Here is a 17,084-nt window from a genome sequence, read left to right on the forward strand (position 1 = left end):
TATCCAGATCCCAGCTAGTTTGGGTCTAGGGTTCATCACTCGCGTCTGAACCAAGGACAGAGTTAAGCTGTCGACCACCCGTCTCTTAACGATGGAAATAAATTGAGTCAAAAAGCCATTGGGGGGTTTTGGGGGAAGGAATAGAGGGGAAAAAAAGACTGGGAAGGAATCGTGTTTATGCTCTTAAAACCGCATTGCAGGAAAACTGGAATGCGTCATCCATTCTCTCGCAACCGAAAGCTGATAGAAACCATTGCACATTTGTACAAATTCACTCGTCCCGTGCTGAGGCCTACCTAAAGCTTTCAGGTTAAGAAAAAAAAAACGTCGGTACACAAACCTTAATGTTTCTTTCTGTCCCCCCCCCACCCCCCTCCAGTTGGTTGCAAGTGGTCTTATATTTACATTGTAAACCAAAAAACAGTCTGTGACTGATAAATCGCGATTGGTTTTCTTGTCTCCTTTCCACGTTAAGATAAAAAAAAAATTATAATGTGCATCTGGTGGCAAAAAGAGAGAGAAAATTGTGTGACGAGGACTCTTCTCAGTTTGAACGGTTCTAAGAATCCCTTCCTATATTCCGTATTTCACACGTACGCCTTTGGTGGGTGGGTGGGTGGGATAGAAAACAGTCACCCAGATTATTTCTGTGTCTCCACTGAGTGGAACGGCGTTATTCCAGTGCAATGGTGTGAGTGTGTTACCTCCAATCCATAATGTGTTTTCTGATTCTCATGTTGGTCAGGAAGCTAAAGCTGAGGATATGTTAAAAGCTCCTAGTAAGAAATTTCAGCATACTTAAGTCACAAGGGATTTGCCAGTTATCAGGAACCAGCCCGGATCTAAATAAAGCCAGGTGCAATTTCCAGAGATGGATGGAAATATTTAGGGGTAGCTTCTGTGTATGTGTATGTAAACACAGACACGCATTATATACATATATAAATATATATTATTTCAAAGACCTCAACATTTAACGGGGACAGGCAACATACAATATCACTGAATCAGGCATTTTGCCTGTGCAAACCATTAAAACCATTGAAATAAATAGAAATAGTCATACTCTTAGAAAGCAAAGCACCATTCATTAGAACAAGGTTAAATAAGTTTTTTTTTAAAAAAAAAAATAGGTTTCGACCTGAGATAATTGATCAACTCAATTGATTGCCTCCCTATTTTATGTCAGTGGGTGACATAAATGATGAATTAATGAAAAAATATTTTGATTTACGTTCTGTTACAATAGAGCTGCTTGTTAGTACTTTTTTCCAACCATATCAGAAGTGTCACAGTCTGTGGTGTTCTTTTAAATGTAGAATAATTTTTCAGGTTTATAAAATCACTGTAACTTTAACAGTCCGGTCTTTTAATAAGATTTATGCCAGTGTTCAAGAAACATATTAAGTAGTAACAGGAAACAATAACTTAAGCACAATATCAGAAACTGGAACCTGTTTTTCTAAAGTCAGAGAACCAACCCAATATTGTATTTTATATTTATTTATTGTTTTGGTATATGTTGCTTTTCGTTTTTTATTTGCTGGATGTGTCATGAGAGTGTGTAATATTTATTTTGGAGGTTGGGGAAGAGTTTTTTTTTAAATAGGGAAAGGGTTCATCGAAAATGCACCTCAAAGATTAATCTGGAAAAGAAGCTATTCCCCTAACATTAGCACCACTCCCAATATTATGATTTTCTTAAAAGCTTGCTAAACATTCATTTAAAAATAAAATAAAATAATACAATCCCTGATTTGGACCAACTTTATTTTTAAAAAAAAGGAAATATTCACTTTCTGTTTCCATGGGAACATTTCTTTTGGACACATTATGAATATAATCTGATGAAAAGATTTTGCTGAAATCTCTCAGGCTGCAGATAACAATAGTGGTCATGATTTTCTTCAGTGTGAAACTGACATTTTGAAATATTTGCGGATCTTCACTTAAAATTCTCCATACTAACCTTTAAAAAATAAAAAAAACCAGGTTAGGTCAGTGATGATCAGAAATACAAAAAATACGTTATATATTCCGAGACTGCCGTGTGCAATATTATAATTTATCCTAACAATTGAATTATGTTTATTTTCAAGCATATCTCTGCTGTACATGCACATTATTAAAACCGTCTAATACTGGACTTAATTTTCTCTGTGCACCTAAAAGATGCTCTCACTTGAAACAGGTTTAAATAGGTTTTCATGCGCGAAAGAGATGTGACTGACACTGTTGAGGTAAATAAAAGAGGCCTGATTTTTAGGGGGTGTGTGTCCCCATTCTTGTTTGTTTTACTTTATTGCGGGAAGGGAAGCAAATGCTCTGTGATATTTTTTTTAAAAAGGAAATATTCAGGTACTCAAGTATTGCCTTTAATACATGTTCTTTATTTATGATGCAGTAATAGGTCTTTACTTGAAAATGTGCATTTTCTTTTATAACTGGCACTATGTTTACAAAAGTGACTAAGAGAGGGTGTCCTTTCTAGGAAAATGCTCTATTAAAAGGTACACTTCCTCTGTGGCTCTAGCCAGTTAGGCTTTGATATCACAAAGGAGCTGTAAGTTGAGGTCCTAGAGTGGCCATTTCCACCCTATAGGCTTCCTAAATGATCTGGACTCTTATTCTCATAACCTTTACAGCCACAGGTGTAAATTAGTCAATTTCCTGTTTGTTGTGTGGTTCAGTTTCTCTCTGTGTTGGGTGCGTGCTGTGCAGTCAAACAATAGGTGTCCAAAAAACATCCTTTTTAGAGAAGGTGGAAATACAAAAGAATAAGAGTCTTAATCCGTCATCTTTAGGGCAATAATGGAGCCTCAAAGAACTTTTCAGAGACACTGAAACTGCTTTGCTGAACTGGTGACACCATTTGGCATCGGTGGTTGGCCTGGAGGGAGGGTTATCCCCCCCCCCCCAAGTTTTACACCCATGCTCCCAGCAAGATTTGCCACACTAGTTGTAGATTATGAGAGTTCATGCTCAGAATCTTAGATGGCTACTCAGATGGCAAAAGTACACTAACTTCTCAACTCTCACTGGATTCTTAGCATACTGTATAACAGATGTGTTCAACCTTGGCAACTTTTAAGACTTGTAGACTTCAACTCCCAGAATTCCCCAGCCAGCTTTAAGACTTGTGGACTTCAACTCCCAGAATTCCCCAGCCGGTCATGCTGCCTTGGGAATTCTGGGAGTTGGAAGTCCACAGGCCTTAAAAGTTGCCGAGGTTGAACATCCCTGTTGCACAATGAAAAGGCTGTAACAGAAATTATGTTACATTATGAATTATGGTTTATGGTTTAGGTTTATCCGATTTATATGCCGCCCTTCTCCCAAGGACTCAGGGCGGCGTACAACATTAAAAGAAACACATAGTACAAAAGTGAAAAAGAAATTAAATAGGATATCCCCAAACCGAAATTAAAATTAACAATGACACATTTTTTTAAAAGAATTCAAATTAAAATTAACAATAATCAATACTTTGATTTGTTTTGTTAAATTATGTTAAGGGGACAGTACTGCTTTTAAAATCTAGCAGCCCAATTAATTCCCCCTCCGGGATATCTTCTTACTGAGAAGTTACTCTTGAAGTACTAGATTCCTGGCCTTTTCATTTCAACTGAATCATTGTTTTTTTTCCCCCCAAGAATTTGACAATTCCAAAAGCGATGAGGATATCATTTAGATATACGGTTTTTAATTTTTCGTTTTTGTTTGTATAAAAGCCTTATTGTATCTTGTTTACTAATAAGAGTGATGGATGCCTCTCAGGCGTTATCCTCCGACTGCGTGATCTAATTAAGTATATCTTTCTGTCACATTAAAGCCGAATGCTGCTTTCCATGTTTTAAAGGAGTTCCGAGTTTAACTCTGTAATTCATCCAATACTTTACACATCAGTATTTTACGTGCACTTTCTATGGGTCTAATATGTTACATGCTAGAAAACCGGCTGTTTTCAAGTTAGAATTTGTAGCATCTAACACAATTCGAGTTTTGCTTATTCCTCCCTCCCACCCTTTTAAAACACGATCATGTTGTTTCCATGTGGACGCGTTGCCGTCTCTCTTATTTTTAACTGATACGCTATAATTTCCCGTCCTCCCCCCCCCAATTTGCTTTCGAAATGTATAAGACCCAAAAATATTCCTCCAATATTACCTCATTTAAGTTTCAGATCGTTTTCGCTTTTCTTCCAACTGTTTCTACAGTGTAATCTTGGCAATTGGAAGAACGTTTTTCGCTTAGTCTTCAACAATTTTTGTTTTGTGGAGCGTTGCAATCCTGGGCATGTTTTTAAAAGCCCCTAAGAAAATGGCAAGTAAGGATTAAATGCACTGTATTCAAAACACCCTTGCTTTGATCATGCAGCTTCTTTTTTGCTTGTGGCTGGACCTGTTCGTTTTTCAGTGCCCACTCGCAGAATATCCTAAGAGGGCTGGGGGCACTGGTTTATCTGTTTCCACGCGTACAAAGCTTTTGTGCGTCAGACATTGGTCACAATAAATTTGCACTATTCATAACAGGTCTTTCCTGCTGGTGTACAAAGAGGTCAGCTTTCGTGGGGCAGGTTGTCCCAGAACATCCAATCTCACCCACAAAGCAAAATAATAATAATGTCAGGTCTACACACGGATACAGAGTATTTTTGATCCCCAAACCCCCTTTTTCTGTCTCAAAGCAACGCTCTTTAGTTAGTTTGCTGTCTCCACCCGCTGTATCCCTTTTTTTCCCCCCCTTTCCTTTTGAGACTTTCAAAACTGGACACATTTCAACTTCTTGTTTTTTCTTTTGTAATCGCTTGATCATTGTCCTTTGAAACTTGCAATTCCTTTTGAAGCAAAAAACAACAGGGTTTTGAGGTCTTGTACCCACTACTAGGCGTAGATAGAAAAACCAAAATGTTAATCCGAATGACTTAAGCTTGGAATTGTCATGGTGTCTGACATAATTAATAAATGTATGCTTCATAAATGCTGTATCTTAGAAGAAATGTCCAAATAAAAGGAAACGCTAAAAAGTCTTCATTTTTTTTTCTTCCCAGTCTCTTGTATGGAAGTTTGTTGTTGTATAAATGGCTGCCCCTATGAAAATCTTTGATGGGACGGGTGGCTCAGTGGCTAAAACTCTTGAGCTTGTCGATCAGAAAGGTCGGCGGTTTGAATCCCTAGCGCCGCATAACGAAGTGAGCTCCCGTGACTTGTCCCAGCTTCTGCCAACCAAGCAGTTCGAAAGCACGTTAAAAATGCAAGTAGAAAAATAGGAACCACCTTTGGTGGGAAGGGAACAGCATTCCGTGCACCTGCCAGCCACATGACCACGGAGAACGTCTTCGGACAGCGCTGGCCCGTCGGCTTTGAAACGGAGATGAGCACCGCCCCCTAGAGTCGGGAACGACTAGCACATACCTTATGAAAATACCCTTTAACGTTGCTTTTAAAAAGTTCTATATTCCAAAATGCCATCACTTGCATCCCCCCAAAAATATTGTGAAAATGGCCTTCTTTTTTTAATGAAGTGTGTCTCCAAATCCAGCAGAGAGCCTCACATTCAGTTCACCTTCCAGGTTTTTCCCAAGATGGCTTTTAGGCTAACAGGAACCTACACATTTGGAACATCTGGACTAATTTTGGATACTTGTCGGACGTGATGGTTCTGGGCAACTAAAAAAACATGCATACTTTTTTCTACCAGTTTGCTGGGGAGTGGGAGTGGCGGGGGAGGTGATAGGCCAGCTGTTGAGAGAGGCCACTTGTCTTCTGTGGTGTATATTGGAGGTTGTGACCCTTTGAGAGCTGTATGCAACCGAATTTCATTTTAATGTATGCGGATTAGTGTACATGGAAAGCGACAATAAAGTCTGTCTACCAACTCTACATCCATATCTATCTATCTATCTATCTATCTATCTATCTATCTATCTATCTCATCTATATTCATTCTATCATCTATCTATATCTATCTGTCTATCTATATCTATCTATCTATCTATCTATCTATCTATCTATCTATCTATCTATCTATCTCTATACCTATCTTATCTATCTCTATCACTATTCATTCTATCTATCATCTATATGTATATCTATCTATATCTTATCTATCTATATCTCTATATCTTATCTATCTTATCAATCAATCAATCATCTATCTACCTTACTACCTACTGTCTACTGGTATCTGCCTATCTGTCTGTCTGTCTATCTATATCTATCTATCTATCTATCTATCTATCTATCTATCTATCTCTATACCTATCTTATCTATCTCTATCATCTATATTCATTCTATCATCTATATCTATCTGTATATCTATCTATCTATCTCTATACCTATCTTATCTATCTCTATCACCTATATTCATTCTACCTATCATCTATATGTATATCTATCTCGATCTCTCTATCTCTATATCTTATCTATCCAATCAATCAATCAATCAATCATCTATCTACCTTACTACCTACTGTCTACTGGTATCTGCCTATCTGTCTGTCTGTCTGTCTATCTATATCTATCTATCTATCTATCTATCTATCTATCTATCTATCTCTATACCTATCTTATCTATCTCTATCATCTATATTCATTCTATCATCTATATCTATCTGTATATCTATCTATATCTATCTATCTATCTATCTATCTATCTATCTATCTATCTCTATACCTATCTTATCTATCTCTATCACCTATATTCATTCTACCTATCATCTATATGTATATCTATCTCTATCTCTCTATCTCTCTATCTCTATATCTTATCTATCTAATCAATCAATCAATCAATCAATCATCTATCTACCTTACTACCTACTGTCTACTGGTATCTGCCTATCTGTCTGTCTGTCTACTTATCTACCTACCTACCCTCTACTGGTATCTGTCTGTCCGTCCGTCCATCCATCCATGTCTTACCCACCCATCCAATCTAGGTATCCTCCCCTGCCCAGCTTCGCTTCGTTAGATTTACAACCGACGCCCCCTCCCTTTCTCCCTGCCTCCCCCTCCCCGCGGAGGGGCCCCGGGCGTCCCGAGGGCAGCTCCCTCCTCGGAGGCGGCCAGCAAGGAAACAAACGTGGCGCTCCGGCTGGGAGGCGGCGGCAAGGAGCCCCACCTCCGGCCGGCCAGAGCTGAGCAGGCAGGGCGCGCACCTTCCCCGCCGCCGCCGCCGCCGCGATGGCGCTGGCCGACCTCTACACGCAGGTAGGAGGCGGGTGGGGGCGCCGGGGGCTCCTGCGGCCGCTCCGCCTTGCGGGGAGCCCCGGCGGGGTCTCTTGGGTCAGCCCGGGGGAGGCTCCGGCTGCGTCCGCCGCTGTGTCCCCCGCCAGCTGGCGAGAAGCGGGCAGAGGCCGGCGGGCGTTCCCCCCCCCCCCGCCACCTGCTCCGGGAGGGAAGGCGGCGCCGCGCCGTCCGGCTCAGCCATCCGGGAGGAGGCGGGCGCCGCGGCAGGTGGGACGGAGCCCGCAGGGACCTTCGCAGCGGGGCCGCTTAGCGGGGAGGGGACTCCGGGCCCTTTGGGTCGCTCCGGCGCTGGGTGGGAAGGCCGGTCGACCCCCCCGAAGGCTGCTTTGCACCCCCGAATTTGACCCTGCTCTCTCTCTCCCCCCCTTCTTTCTCTCCTCCTTCCCTCCTTCTTTCCTCCGTTTTCCTCCTTCCTCCCTTTCTTTCTCTCTCTTCTTCCTTCTTTCCTTCTTTCTTTCTCTCTCTCTCCCTTCCTCCCCTTCTTCCTTTCTTCCTTCCTTCCTTCCTTCTTTCTTTCTTTCTCTCTCATTCCTTCCTTCCTTCTTTCTCCTTCTTTCTTTCTCTCTCTCCCTTCCACTCTTCTTCCTTTCTTCTTTCCTTCCTTCCTTCTTTCTTTCTTTCTCTCTCATTCCTTCCTTCTTTCTTTCTCCTTCTTTCTCTCTCTCCCTTCCACCCTTCTTCCTTCCTTCCTTCTTTCCTTCCTTCCTTCTTTCCTTCCTTCCTTCTTTCTCTCTCCTTCCTTCCTTCTTTCTTTCTCCTTCTTTCTTTTCTCTCCCTTCCTCCCCTTCTTCCTTCCTTCTTTCTTTCCCTCCCTCCTTCCTTCCTTCTTTCTCTCTCCCCCTCCTCCATCCTTCTTTCTTTCTTTCTTTCTTTTTGTCTTTCCCCAGTCTCTCCTTCCTTTCTTCATCTTCCTCCTCCCCTCCCCCTCTCTCTTTCTTTCTTCTGCCACCTCCCCTCTATCATCTCCATTTTTCAGACTTTTTCTTTTCCTGTTCTCCCTCTCCCCTCTTTTTTCCCAAGACTTCCTTTCCTGGGCTTAAGGCCCGGGGTCCTAGACATGACTGGTCCAGTAAACCTTTTCCCAAAGTTGCTTCCTTCAAGAGCTGCAACAGACTTGAGTGGGCACTTGAGTGGGCAGCCTCAGGGAAACCCTTCACACCACAATCTTCCCCTGCTTCCCAAATAAACCCATTTTCCTGGGTTTGTGCTCCCCCCCCCCGCCTATCAATTAACCAAATGTGCTGCTTTTCCCCCACATGCTTAAACCAGGGAGGCGAAAACTTCTAACCAAGGTAGACAAGTCTCGATATGTTGTGTGAATCCCTCTCTCCTTGGCTTTTTAACCTGACTTGATTACACGTATTATGCAAATCTGTGGTTGTGGTATAAAAACTCTCTCGAAGAAATTTCAACAATATCTAATTTCAACAATATCGTTTGGGGTGGCACAATCCCAGCAAACCTCGAGTTAAATTGCAGTGAAACCAGTTGGCAGAAAGACTGAACCCCCAAAGCGCTCGGCAGTCCTTTTGTTGACTTACGGAGAGAAACTTTATATCCCATAATATATTTGCTAGTCTTTCCAGATTCAGAGGTGCTACAGGCAATCCCCGACTTACAACCTTTTCATTTAGTGACTGCTTGAAATTACCCCACTGAAAAAAGTGACTTCCGACAGTACTAACACAACTATTGTGGCATCTGGTCAGGTGATCAAAATTTGGGTGCTTTGCCAACCAGTATATATTTATTATGATGGTCGCGGCATTCTGGTGTCATATGATTGCTTTTGTTACTTAACAGACAGTATCTGTCAAGCAAAGAAGAAGCCCGATTCACTTTTAATAATTCAAAGGGATTAATAATAATAAATAAAATAAATAAAATACTTCACAGTTGTGTGATTCGCTTAACACCTGAAGCGGTTTGCTTAACAACCATGGCCAAAATAAAAAATAAAAAGTGGAAAACTGGGAGTGACTTATTTAACAACTACCTGGCTTAACAGCAGAAACTCTGGTCCTAAATTTGGTTGTAAGTTGTGGGTCCCCCTGTAGGAAGGACCCACAGTGGTAGACACACCTCGTGTACCTTCAAATGCCTTTGAAAATTTATTGTGTGTCAGTCCGAAAGCATGAATCACCTGCAGAATTCCTGTGTCAGAATTGCATACTTAAATGATCAGGAAGTGTTTTTGCAGGAGCTTTAAAAATCCTTGTAGAAAAAAATAAAAAAGAAGCACGCAGATGACCTCATGTTTGAAAGCTTCAATTGTGTACTTGCGGATTTTTTTGTATAGGATTGTGTAATTCTCCAGTTTCAGACAGGTGTCAGGTAACCATGCTGTAGTGGTACCAGTAAAAGACAGTTTGAATCTTTATACTTTCTCCAGTCACTCCAGCAATGCTCCAGTTTGCGATGCTGAAGGGGGAAACCCGACTGGGAGTCAACATGAATGTAAACCTATTGTTTATTTGTAAGGCAGGTTCCCTGATCTGTAGGTGGCTCGTAATATTTGCAGATGGAGGCGCCTGGAAGCGCCTGCTTCAGGAGCAGATCAGGCTAACATATGTGACAAAACCGTATAGAGGAATCTGCCTTGCATTAGATTAGATTAGATTAGATTAGATTTATTACATTTATATGCTGCCCTTTTCCCCGAAGGGGACTCAGGGCGGCTCATAAATCAATCAGGGAAGGGGGTACAGACAGGGGAATAAAAAAGACGAGACATAACAATGCAAAATTTAAAAACACACAACAACCATACCATTCGAGAAGGGGGGCAAAAACTCTTTAGCCCCAGGCCTGTCGGAACAGCCAGGTTTTAAGGGCTTTGCGGAAGGCCTGGAGGATGGTGAGGGTTCGAATCCCCACGGGGAGCTCGTTCCAGAGGGTCGGAGCAGCCACAGAGAAGGCTCTCCTCCGGGTAGTCGCCAGTCGGCATTGGCCAGTGGATGTAATTCGGAGGAGGCCTAATCTGTGGGATCTGATCGGTCTATTGGAGGTAATTGGCAGCAGGCGGTCTCTCAAGTACCCAGGTGCATTGCAATGTTTCAGCTCAAAAACTTATTTTGTGCCCAATTCCAAAGGTGCCATTTGTGCAAAGATACCGTATCTCTCCCAATAAAGAGATACCTTTCATAATAGGATATTATAAGTTTCCAAACTTAAATGTTTAAAAGTTAATCACAGTTACGTATCTCTATCCAGTGGTGAAATTCAATTTTTTTTTACTACCGGTTCTGTGGGCGTGATTTGGGGGGCGTGGTGTGGCTTGGGGGGGCGTGGCAGGGGAAGAAAACTGCAAAATCCCCATTTCCTCCCCACTCCAGGGAAAGGATACTGCAAAATCCCCCATTTCCTCCCGATCAGCTGGGATTCGAGAGGCAGAGAATAGATGAGGGCGGGGCCAGCCAGAGGTGGCACTTGCCAGTTCCCTGAACTATTCAAAATTTCCGCTACTGTTTCTCCAGAACCTGTCAGAACCTGCTGGATTTCACCCCTGTCTCTATCCCACTTCAATTAATGGATGTCAATACCAAATTTCTCACAGTAGAAAAACAAAATTTTTTTTTAATCCCATTCAAAAAAATATATGTTTTATACACAGGGATCTTATTATCATATCTGGTGAACCTGTCCATCGGCGAAAAAAATATTGGTTAAAGATAAAAGGATGGTTAGAGGAGATGATATCACAACAAATAGACCTAAAACCAGAATTATTCTTATTAGGCATACTACCCGGAAAATACAATAAAAGAATTATATATTTAATGTTACATGTAATAACAGCGGTGAGAATTACAGATGCACAAAATTGGAAAAACAGAAGTATACCTGCAGATGAAATGGTAATAAAGAAAATATTAGAGTGTGCCAAAATGGACTGGTTAACAACGGAACTTAAAGAGAGAGGAGAAACAGAATACTTACTCAACTTATGGTATAATTGGCTAGTTAACAGATGCAGAAGTTAGGAAGTTGATAATGAAAGCAGGTTAACACACTAGAACCAAATGCAGGTACAAAGCTATATAGAAGAATATATATTGCAAGTAATATCATTATCAGAGTGTACACAACTGCAAATTAAAATGAATAGAGTGTTATGTTATAACTATGAATACAATTATGATCTACAATATTAACTATTTAAAAAGAGACTATACTATGTGACTAAGAGAAAATGGACCACAATTAGGGGGTATAACATCATGTATATCTAAAAAGGATTTGATAACAACCAGTATACAGATGTTGCAAAATTGAAATCGTGATGTAGAATAAAGGAAAACGTACAATTTTTTTTTAAAAAAAATTGTTTTTTGCAGCCTTGAAAATTCTGCTATATTTTCCTTTGGAACTCACTGCAACAAGATTCTTAAAAGCGAACGTAACAGTTAGCTGCAATTATGCATTACAGCAGGCGGCGTTTGCTGTTTCCGTTTTTGCTGACGCTACACTCATATATTTTTGGTTTTCACTTGTTTAATTGAGAACAAAATGAAGAACTCATCCGATCTGTTAAGAATTAAGCCACCAAACACTCTATGATGTTTGTATTTTTTTCCCCTTTTCTTGTAGTACAACAGAGTTTGGATCCCCGATGCTGAGGAAGTTTGGCAGTCTGCTGAAATTACAGCTAATTATAGACCTGGAGACCATAGTCTTCACCTCCAGCTGGAAGACTGCACAGTGAGAATAAAAAAAAAATTGGTGTTTTTAAACAAGTGGTGGTAGACTGGGCAACACATTAAAAATATTATTAAATATGGGTTTATCCATTGGATCCAAATACGCTTTGGTTGCAAAGATAGCAGATATATCTTCAGAATAAATAAAGAATACATGGTATTTTCCAAAGCAACTGAACTGTAGGCAGAACAGGAAGCAAATGGGTGGCAACTAATCAAGGAGAGAACCAACCTCAGAACAAAACAGAATAACGGAGCTGGAAGGGACCTTGGAGGTCTTCTAGCCCAACCCCCTGCTTCGGCAGGAAATCCTACGCCACTTCTGACAAATGGTTGTCCAATCTCTTTTTAAAAACCTCCGGTGATAGAGCACCTACAACTTCTGGAGGCAAGTTGTTCCACTGGTTAATTGTTCTCACTGTGAGGCAATTTCTCCTTAGTTCTAGGTTGCTGCTCTCCTTGATTAGTTTCCACCCATTGCTTCTTGTCCTGCCCTCAGTTGCTTTGGAGGATAGCTTGACTCCCTCTTCTTTGTGGCAGCCCCTGAGATATTGGAAGACTGCTATCATGTCTCCCTTAGTTCTTCTTTTCATTAAACTAGACATACCCAGTTCCTGCAGCCGTTCTTCATATATTTTAGCCTCCAGTCCTCTAATTATCTTTGTGGCTCTTCTCTGCATTCTTTCTAGAGTCTCCACATCTTTTTTACATTGTGGCGACCAAAACCGGATGCCATATTCCAAGTGTGGCCTTACCAAGGCCTTACAAAGTTGTATTAACACTTCACGTGATCTTGATTCTGTCCCTCTGTTAATGCAGCCTAGGAATATGTTGGCTTTTTTGGCAGCTGCTGCACATTGCTGGCTCACATTTAAGTGATTGTCCACTAAGACTCCAAGATCCCTCTCACAATTACTTCTATTGGCCTGGTACCACCGATGCTATACCTGTATAGTATACTTTGTTCTAGGGATGAAGTCTCTCAGTGGCTAAGACACTGAGCTTGTCGATCAGAAGGTCGGCAGTTGAGCAGTTTGAATCCCTAGCGCCGTGTAACGGAGTGAGCTCCCGTGACTTGTCCCAGCTTCTGCCAACCTAACAGTTCGAAAGCACGTAAAAATGCAAGTAGGAAAATAGGAACCACCTTTGGTGGGCAGGTAAGAGCGTTCTGTGCGCCTTCAGCATTTAGTCATGCTGACCACAGGACCATGGAGACATCTTCGGACAGCACTGGTTCTTCGGCTTTGAAACGGAGATGAGCACCGCCCTCTAGAGTCAGGAACGACTAGTACATATGTGCCAGGGGGACTTTAACCTTTACTTATATTTAGTTCTATACCTAGAACTAAGGAGAAATTTCCTAACAGTGGCAGCAATTAATCAGTGGATCAACTTGCCTGCAGAGGTTGTGAATGCTGGAGGTTGTTTAGAAGAGATTGAACAACCGGAAGCTCTCCAAGGTTCCTTCCAACTTTGTTATTCTGCATCTTATAATATTATTTTTTTGCTTGGCTTCCTCACAGGAGCTGGATTACCCTGTGGAGCCTTCTGCTTTGCCCCCTTTACGAAATCCGGACATTCTCGTTGGAGAAAATGACCTCACAGCCCTTAGCTACCTCCACGAACCGGCCGTTTTGCATAACCTTAGGGTTCGCTTTGTGGAGTCCAGGCTGATCTACACCTATAGCGGTAAATACTCTGGGTCGATCCACGTTGCACTCGGGATTCTAAAGAAAGCAACTGGCGCAACTTTTAAATTCTCTCCTGTGTGTCATCCCCCAGGGATAATTTTGGTCGCCATGAACCCTTACAAAGAGCTGCCAATTTATGGGGATGCTATCATTCATGCTTATAGTGGTCAAAATATGGGAGATATGGATCCCCATATCTTTGCGGTGGCAGAAGAGGCTTACAAGCAGATGGCAAGGTATGTTCTGATCAGTGTCCTGGGATAAACTTTGGCGAAGGTTGGCCCCTCCCAACCCCTCCCTATAAGCTTTGAAGGATGTAGAAAGAGACTCTTAGAGTCAATAAGAGATTATGGGGTTGTAAAAGATGACTGGGCAGATCCTGAAGGTGGGGTCAAGCTTGTCATCCTCTTGGAATCCTTCTGTAGTCACAAGAGACCTAAGTCCAGCCCTCTGTGAATTTTGTTGACTCTTATCTAGCATCAATTTGCCTTGACCATTAGAACAGTGGTAAATAGGTAGCGTATGGAGGTAGTCCTCGAGTTATGGCCACAATTGAGCCCAACATTTATGTTGCTAAGTGAAACATTTGTTAAGTGAGTTTTGCCCCATTTTACGACCTACCTTTGCCACAATCGTTAAGTGGGTCATTTCATGTGTTAAGTTCGTAACCCGGTCGTTAAGTGAGTCTGGATTTCCCATTAACTTTGCTTGTCAGAATGTCGCAAAATGGGACCACAGGATCCCTAGGATGCTGCAGTGGTCATAAGTGCAATGGGCACAATTAGTTCCCTTAATTGGTTCGTGACTCTCCAAGACTCCTGGCCAAGTTTTGTAGATATCGGTCTGTCAGCATTCCAAGCCAAATAAGGTCTGTGACTGTAAATCCTCCCTTGAAAGACTTTGCTGGATGTGAATGAGCAGAATTCACAGTCAATTAATCAAAGGGGTTTTTGTCGCGACCAGGAGTTTGCATCATGCTCTCGGGAAGCCTTGGTCAGAACAGGATCTCCTGCTTGGACAGAGGGTTGGACTAGATGACCTTGTCAGCGTTCCAAGTATCATGTAGAATTAAATCAGAGTCCAAGGCAAAACGATCCTTAAAGTTCCAATTTAATAAAGCAGACGTCTTAGCACATCTGTGTTAATCCCAATTCTGGAAATTACATCAGAATTCCACCCAGTTAAAAGTTCATGATCTTGTCCCCACACCCACAATCCATCACATGGTCCAATCTTCTTCTTCCATGCTGGCGTCTCCACCCAGCTGCTTCTAGTCAGGTGTAAAAGTGCAAAGACAAAAGATGACCTTGGTTTCTAGACAAGAATAAAAACAATACATTCCACAATCCTACTCCTGTCTATTCCACCCTCCCATCAACTATACTAATGAAACAGCATAATGAAATAAGAGAGGGTGTGGCAGGCCCAAATTCTAAAAAGAATATAATTGCAGGCCTGACAGACCTACAAGGTCCCTTCCAACGCTGTTATTTTGTATTGAATCTCAAGTCCAAACAAAGACAAAATAATATCTTCAGTCTTCAAGGACGCTCTCGGCAGATCCCAAAGGGACTGCTTGCAGAAATGAGGTTTTATCAGCAGGATGGAGTGAGAGATTGTGGCACTGAATTTCCAGCAGAAAGTTTGAGGTCATCCCAGGCTAACACAATTAGTTTTTCACACACACGACAGTTGTGAATTGAGAAGGTACATCCGTCTCACACGTCACCTGGGTTTCCATAATCAGCCTGCCTTCTGATCTTTTATCCTTGTCTTACCCCAATTTAAATCTCATGTCAGCTCACCTACTCCGTACATCCGAGCCCATGAACTTGCGGCTCACGAAACTTCGGTGCCTCAGAGTTGTGGAGTTGGAAAAGATGCTACTAGACTCTGGATTTAGAGTCAGTAAAGTGATCACAGAAGCATTTTCATCGATTATTTTTGGGAGCCCAGCAGTGGTGGGATTCAAATAATTTAACAACCGGTTCTCTGCCCTAAGGACCAGCTGGGTAGGCAGGGCTCAGTGGTCATGTGACCGGGTGGGAGAGGCCAACTCAACATCACTGACGTTGATGGGCACTTCGCCTTAAGGGTTAACCGGAGAGGCAGTTTTTGCAAGTAGGTCAATAATAGCAATAGCAGTTAGACTTATATACCGCTTCATAGGGCTTTCAGCCCTCTCTAAGCGGTTTACAGAGTCAGCATATTGCCCCCAACAACAATCCGGGTCCTCATTTCACCCACCTCGGAAGGATGGAAGGCTGAGTCAACCTTGAGCCAGTGAGATTTGAACCGCTGAACTGCAGATAGCAGTCAGCTGAAGTGGCCTGCAGTACTGCACTCTAACCACTGCGCTACCTTGGCTCTTCAGATAAAGATTAGGCTAGAAACAACACCAGAATGTTTCCTTCCTGCCTTCCTTACAGGATTAGCCCTGTAAAGTGGAGAAAAACCAAAGGAGATTTCTTCCAACAACCGGTTCTCCCAACTGCTTAGAAAGTTAACAACCGGTTCTCCCGAATAGGTGCGAACCAGCTGAAACCTCCACTGGAGCCCAGAACTATTTTTTTTAAAGATTTATATCAGACACACTGAAAATATCTTTGTATCGTGGTTGAGACCAAGTTGGAATCTAATGTAAAAGAAACATCATGGTATTCGAAGAATATATTTTCTAACTTCCTTATTTTGATGATGGTGGTGCTGGTTCAGTGGTGGGTTTCAAAAATTGTTCAAACCTACTCTGTGGGTGTGGCCTCCTTTGTGGGAGTGGCTTGCCACCCATGTGATCGGATGGGAGTGGCTTGCCGCCCATGTGACCAGATATGAAGATGCCGACGACACTTGTCAGAATCAGCTTAAATCACCTCACACACAGCACTGGCATGCATAAGAATAGGATGTAAACTTGTTTTTTAAAAGGCATCTTTGGTTTGCGTTAAAACAACTTCAACACACGCAATGTTCTGATTGCACCACAAACGCAGTAGTCATCCTTACCTTTCACAGAGGCACTGAGTTTTATAAATAGGAGCATGATAGTGTAGAATAATCATATCCAAGGACCAGTGGTGGGTTTCCAAAAATGTTGGAACCTCTTCTGTAGGTGTGGCCTGCTTTCCGGGTCCACTGGTGGAACCTCTTCTAACCGGTTCGGTAGATTTGACGAACCGGTTCTACCGAATAGGTGCGAACTGGTAGGAACCCACCTCTGTGCTGGTGGGGATGACGCCGATATGATCTTCTCTAGGAACGACCGAAATCAATCGATTATTGTAAGTGGGGAATCTGGAGCTGGCAAAACAGTTTCTGCTCGATACGCCATGAGATATTTTGCGACGGTCAGCAAATCTAGTAGCAACGCTAAAGTTGAGGATAAAGTGTTGGCATGCAATCCGATAACTGAGGTAAATTATTTTATTTTATTATTAGATTTTTA

General features: G+C 42.0%; 2 protein-coding genes across 4 annotated transcripts in view; both read left to right on the forward strand.

The window, feature by feature from the left end:
- MYO5A (myosin VA) overlaps positions 1–5,029 on the forward strand; it is an 85,138-nt gene extending 80,109 nt beyond the window's left edge. For both annotated transcript variants that reach the window (XM_087704171.1, XM_087704172.1), the window contains one exon: positions 1–5,029. This exon is cut by the window's left edge and continues 104 nt beyond it. In XM_087704171.1, coding sequence (XP_087560297.1) covers positions 1–49 — 49 coding nt within the window. In that variant the 3' untranslated portion in view covers positions 50–5,029.
- A 2,085-nt stretch (positions 5,030–7,114) lies between these two features.
- MYO5C (myosin VC) overlaps positions 7,115–17,084 on the forward strand; it is a 65,616-nt gene continuing 55,646 nt past the window's right edge. For both annotated transcript variants that reach the window (XM_087704174.1, XM_087704173.1), the window contains exons 1-5: positions 7,115–7,212; positions 11,842–11,952; positions 13,475–13,640; positions 13,734–13,878; positions 16,896–17,052. In XM_087704174.1, coding sequence (XP_087560300.1) covers positions 7,186–7,212; positions 11,842–11,952; positions 13,475–13,640; positions 13,734–13,878; positions 16,896–17,052 — 606 coding nt within the window. In that variant the 5' untranslated portion in view covers positions 7,115–7,185. The remainder of the gene's footprint in view (positions 7,213–11,841; positions 11,953–13,474; positions 13,641–13,733; positions 13,879–16,895; positions 17,053–17,084) is intronic.

This window comes from Thamnophis sirtalis, unplaced genomic scaffold (genome assembly GCF_051295495.1).
Source record: "Thamnophis sirtalis isolate CommonGarterSnake01/CBP01778 unplaced genomic scaffold, rThaSir2_p1.2 scaffold_2, whole genome shotgun sequence".
NCBI lineage: Eukaryota > Metazoa > Chordata > Lepidosauria > Squamata > Natricidae > Thamnophis > Thamnophis sirtalis.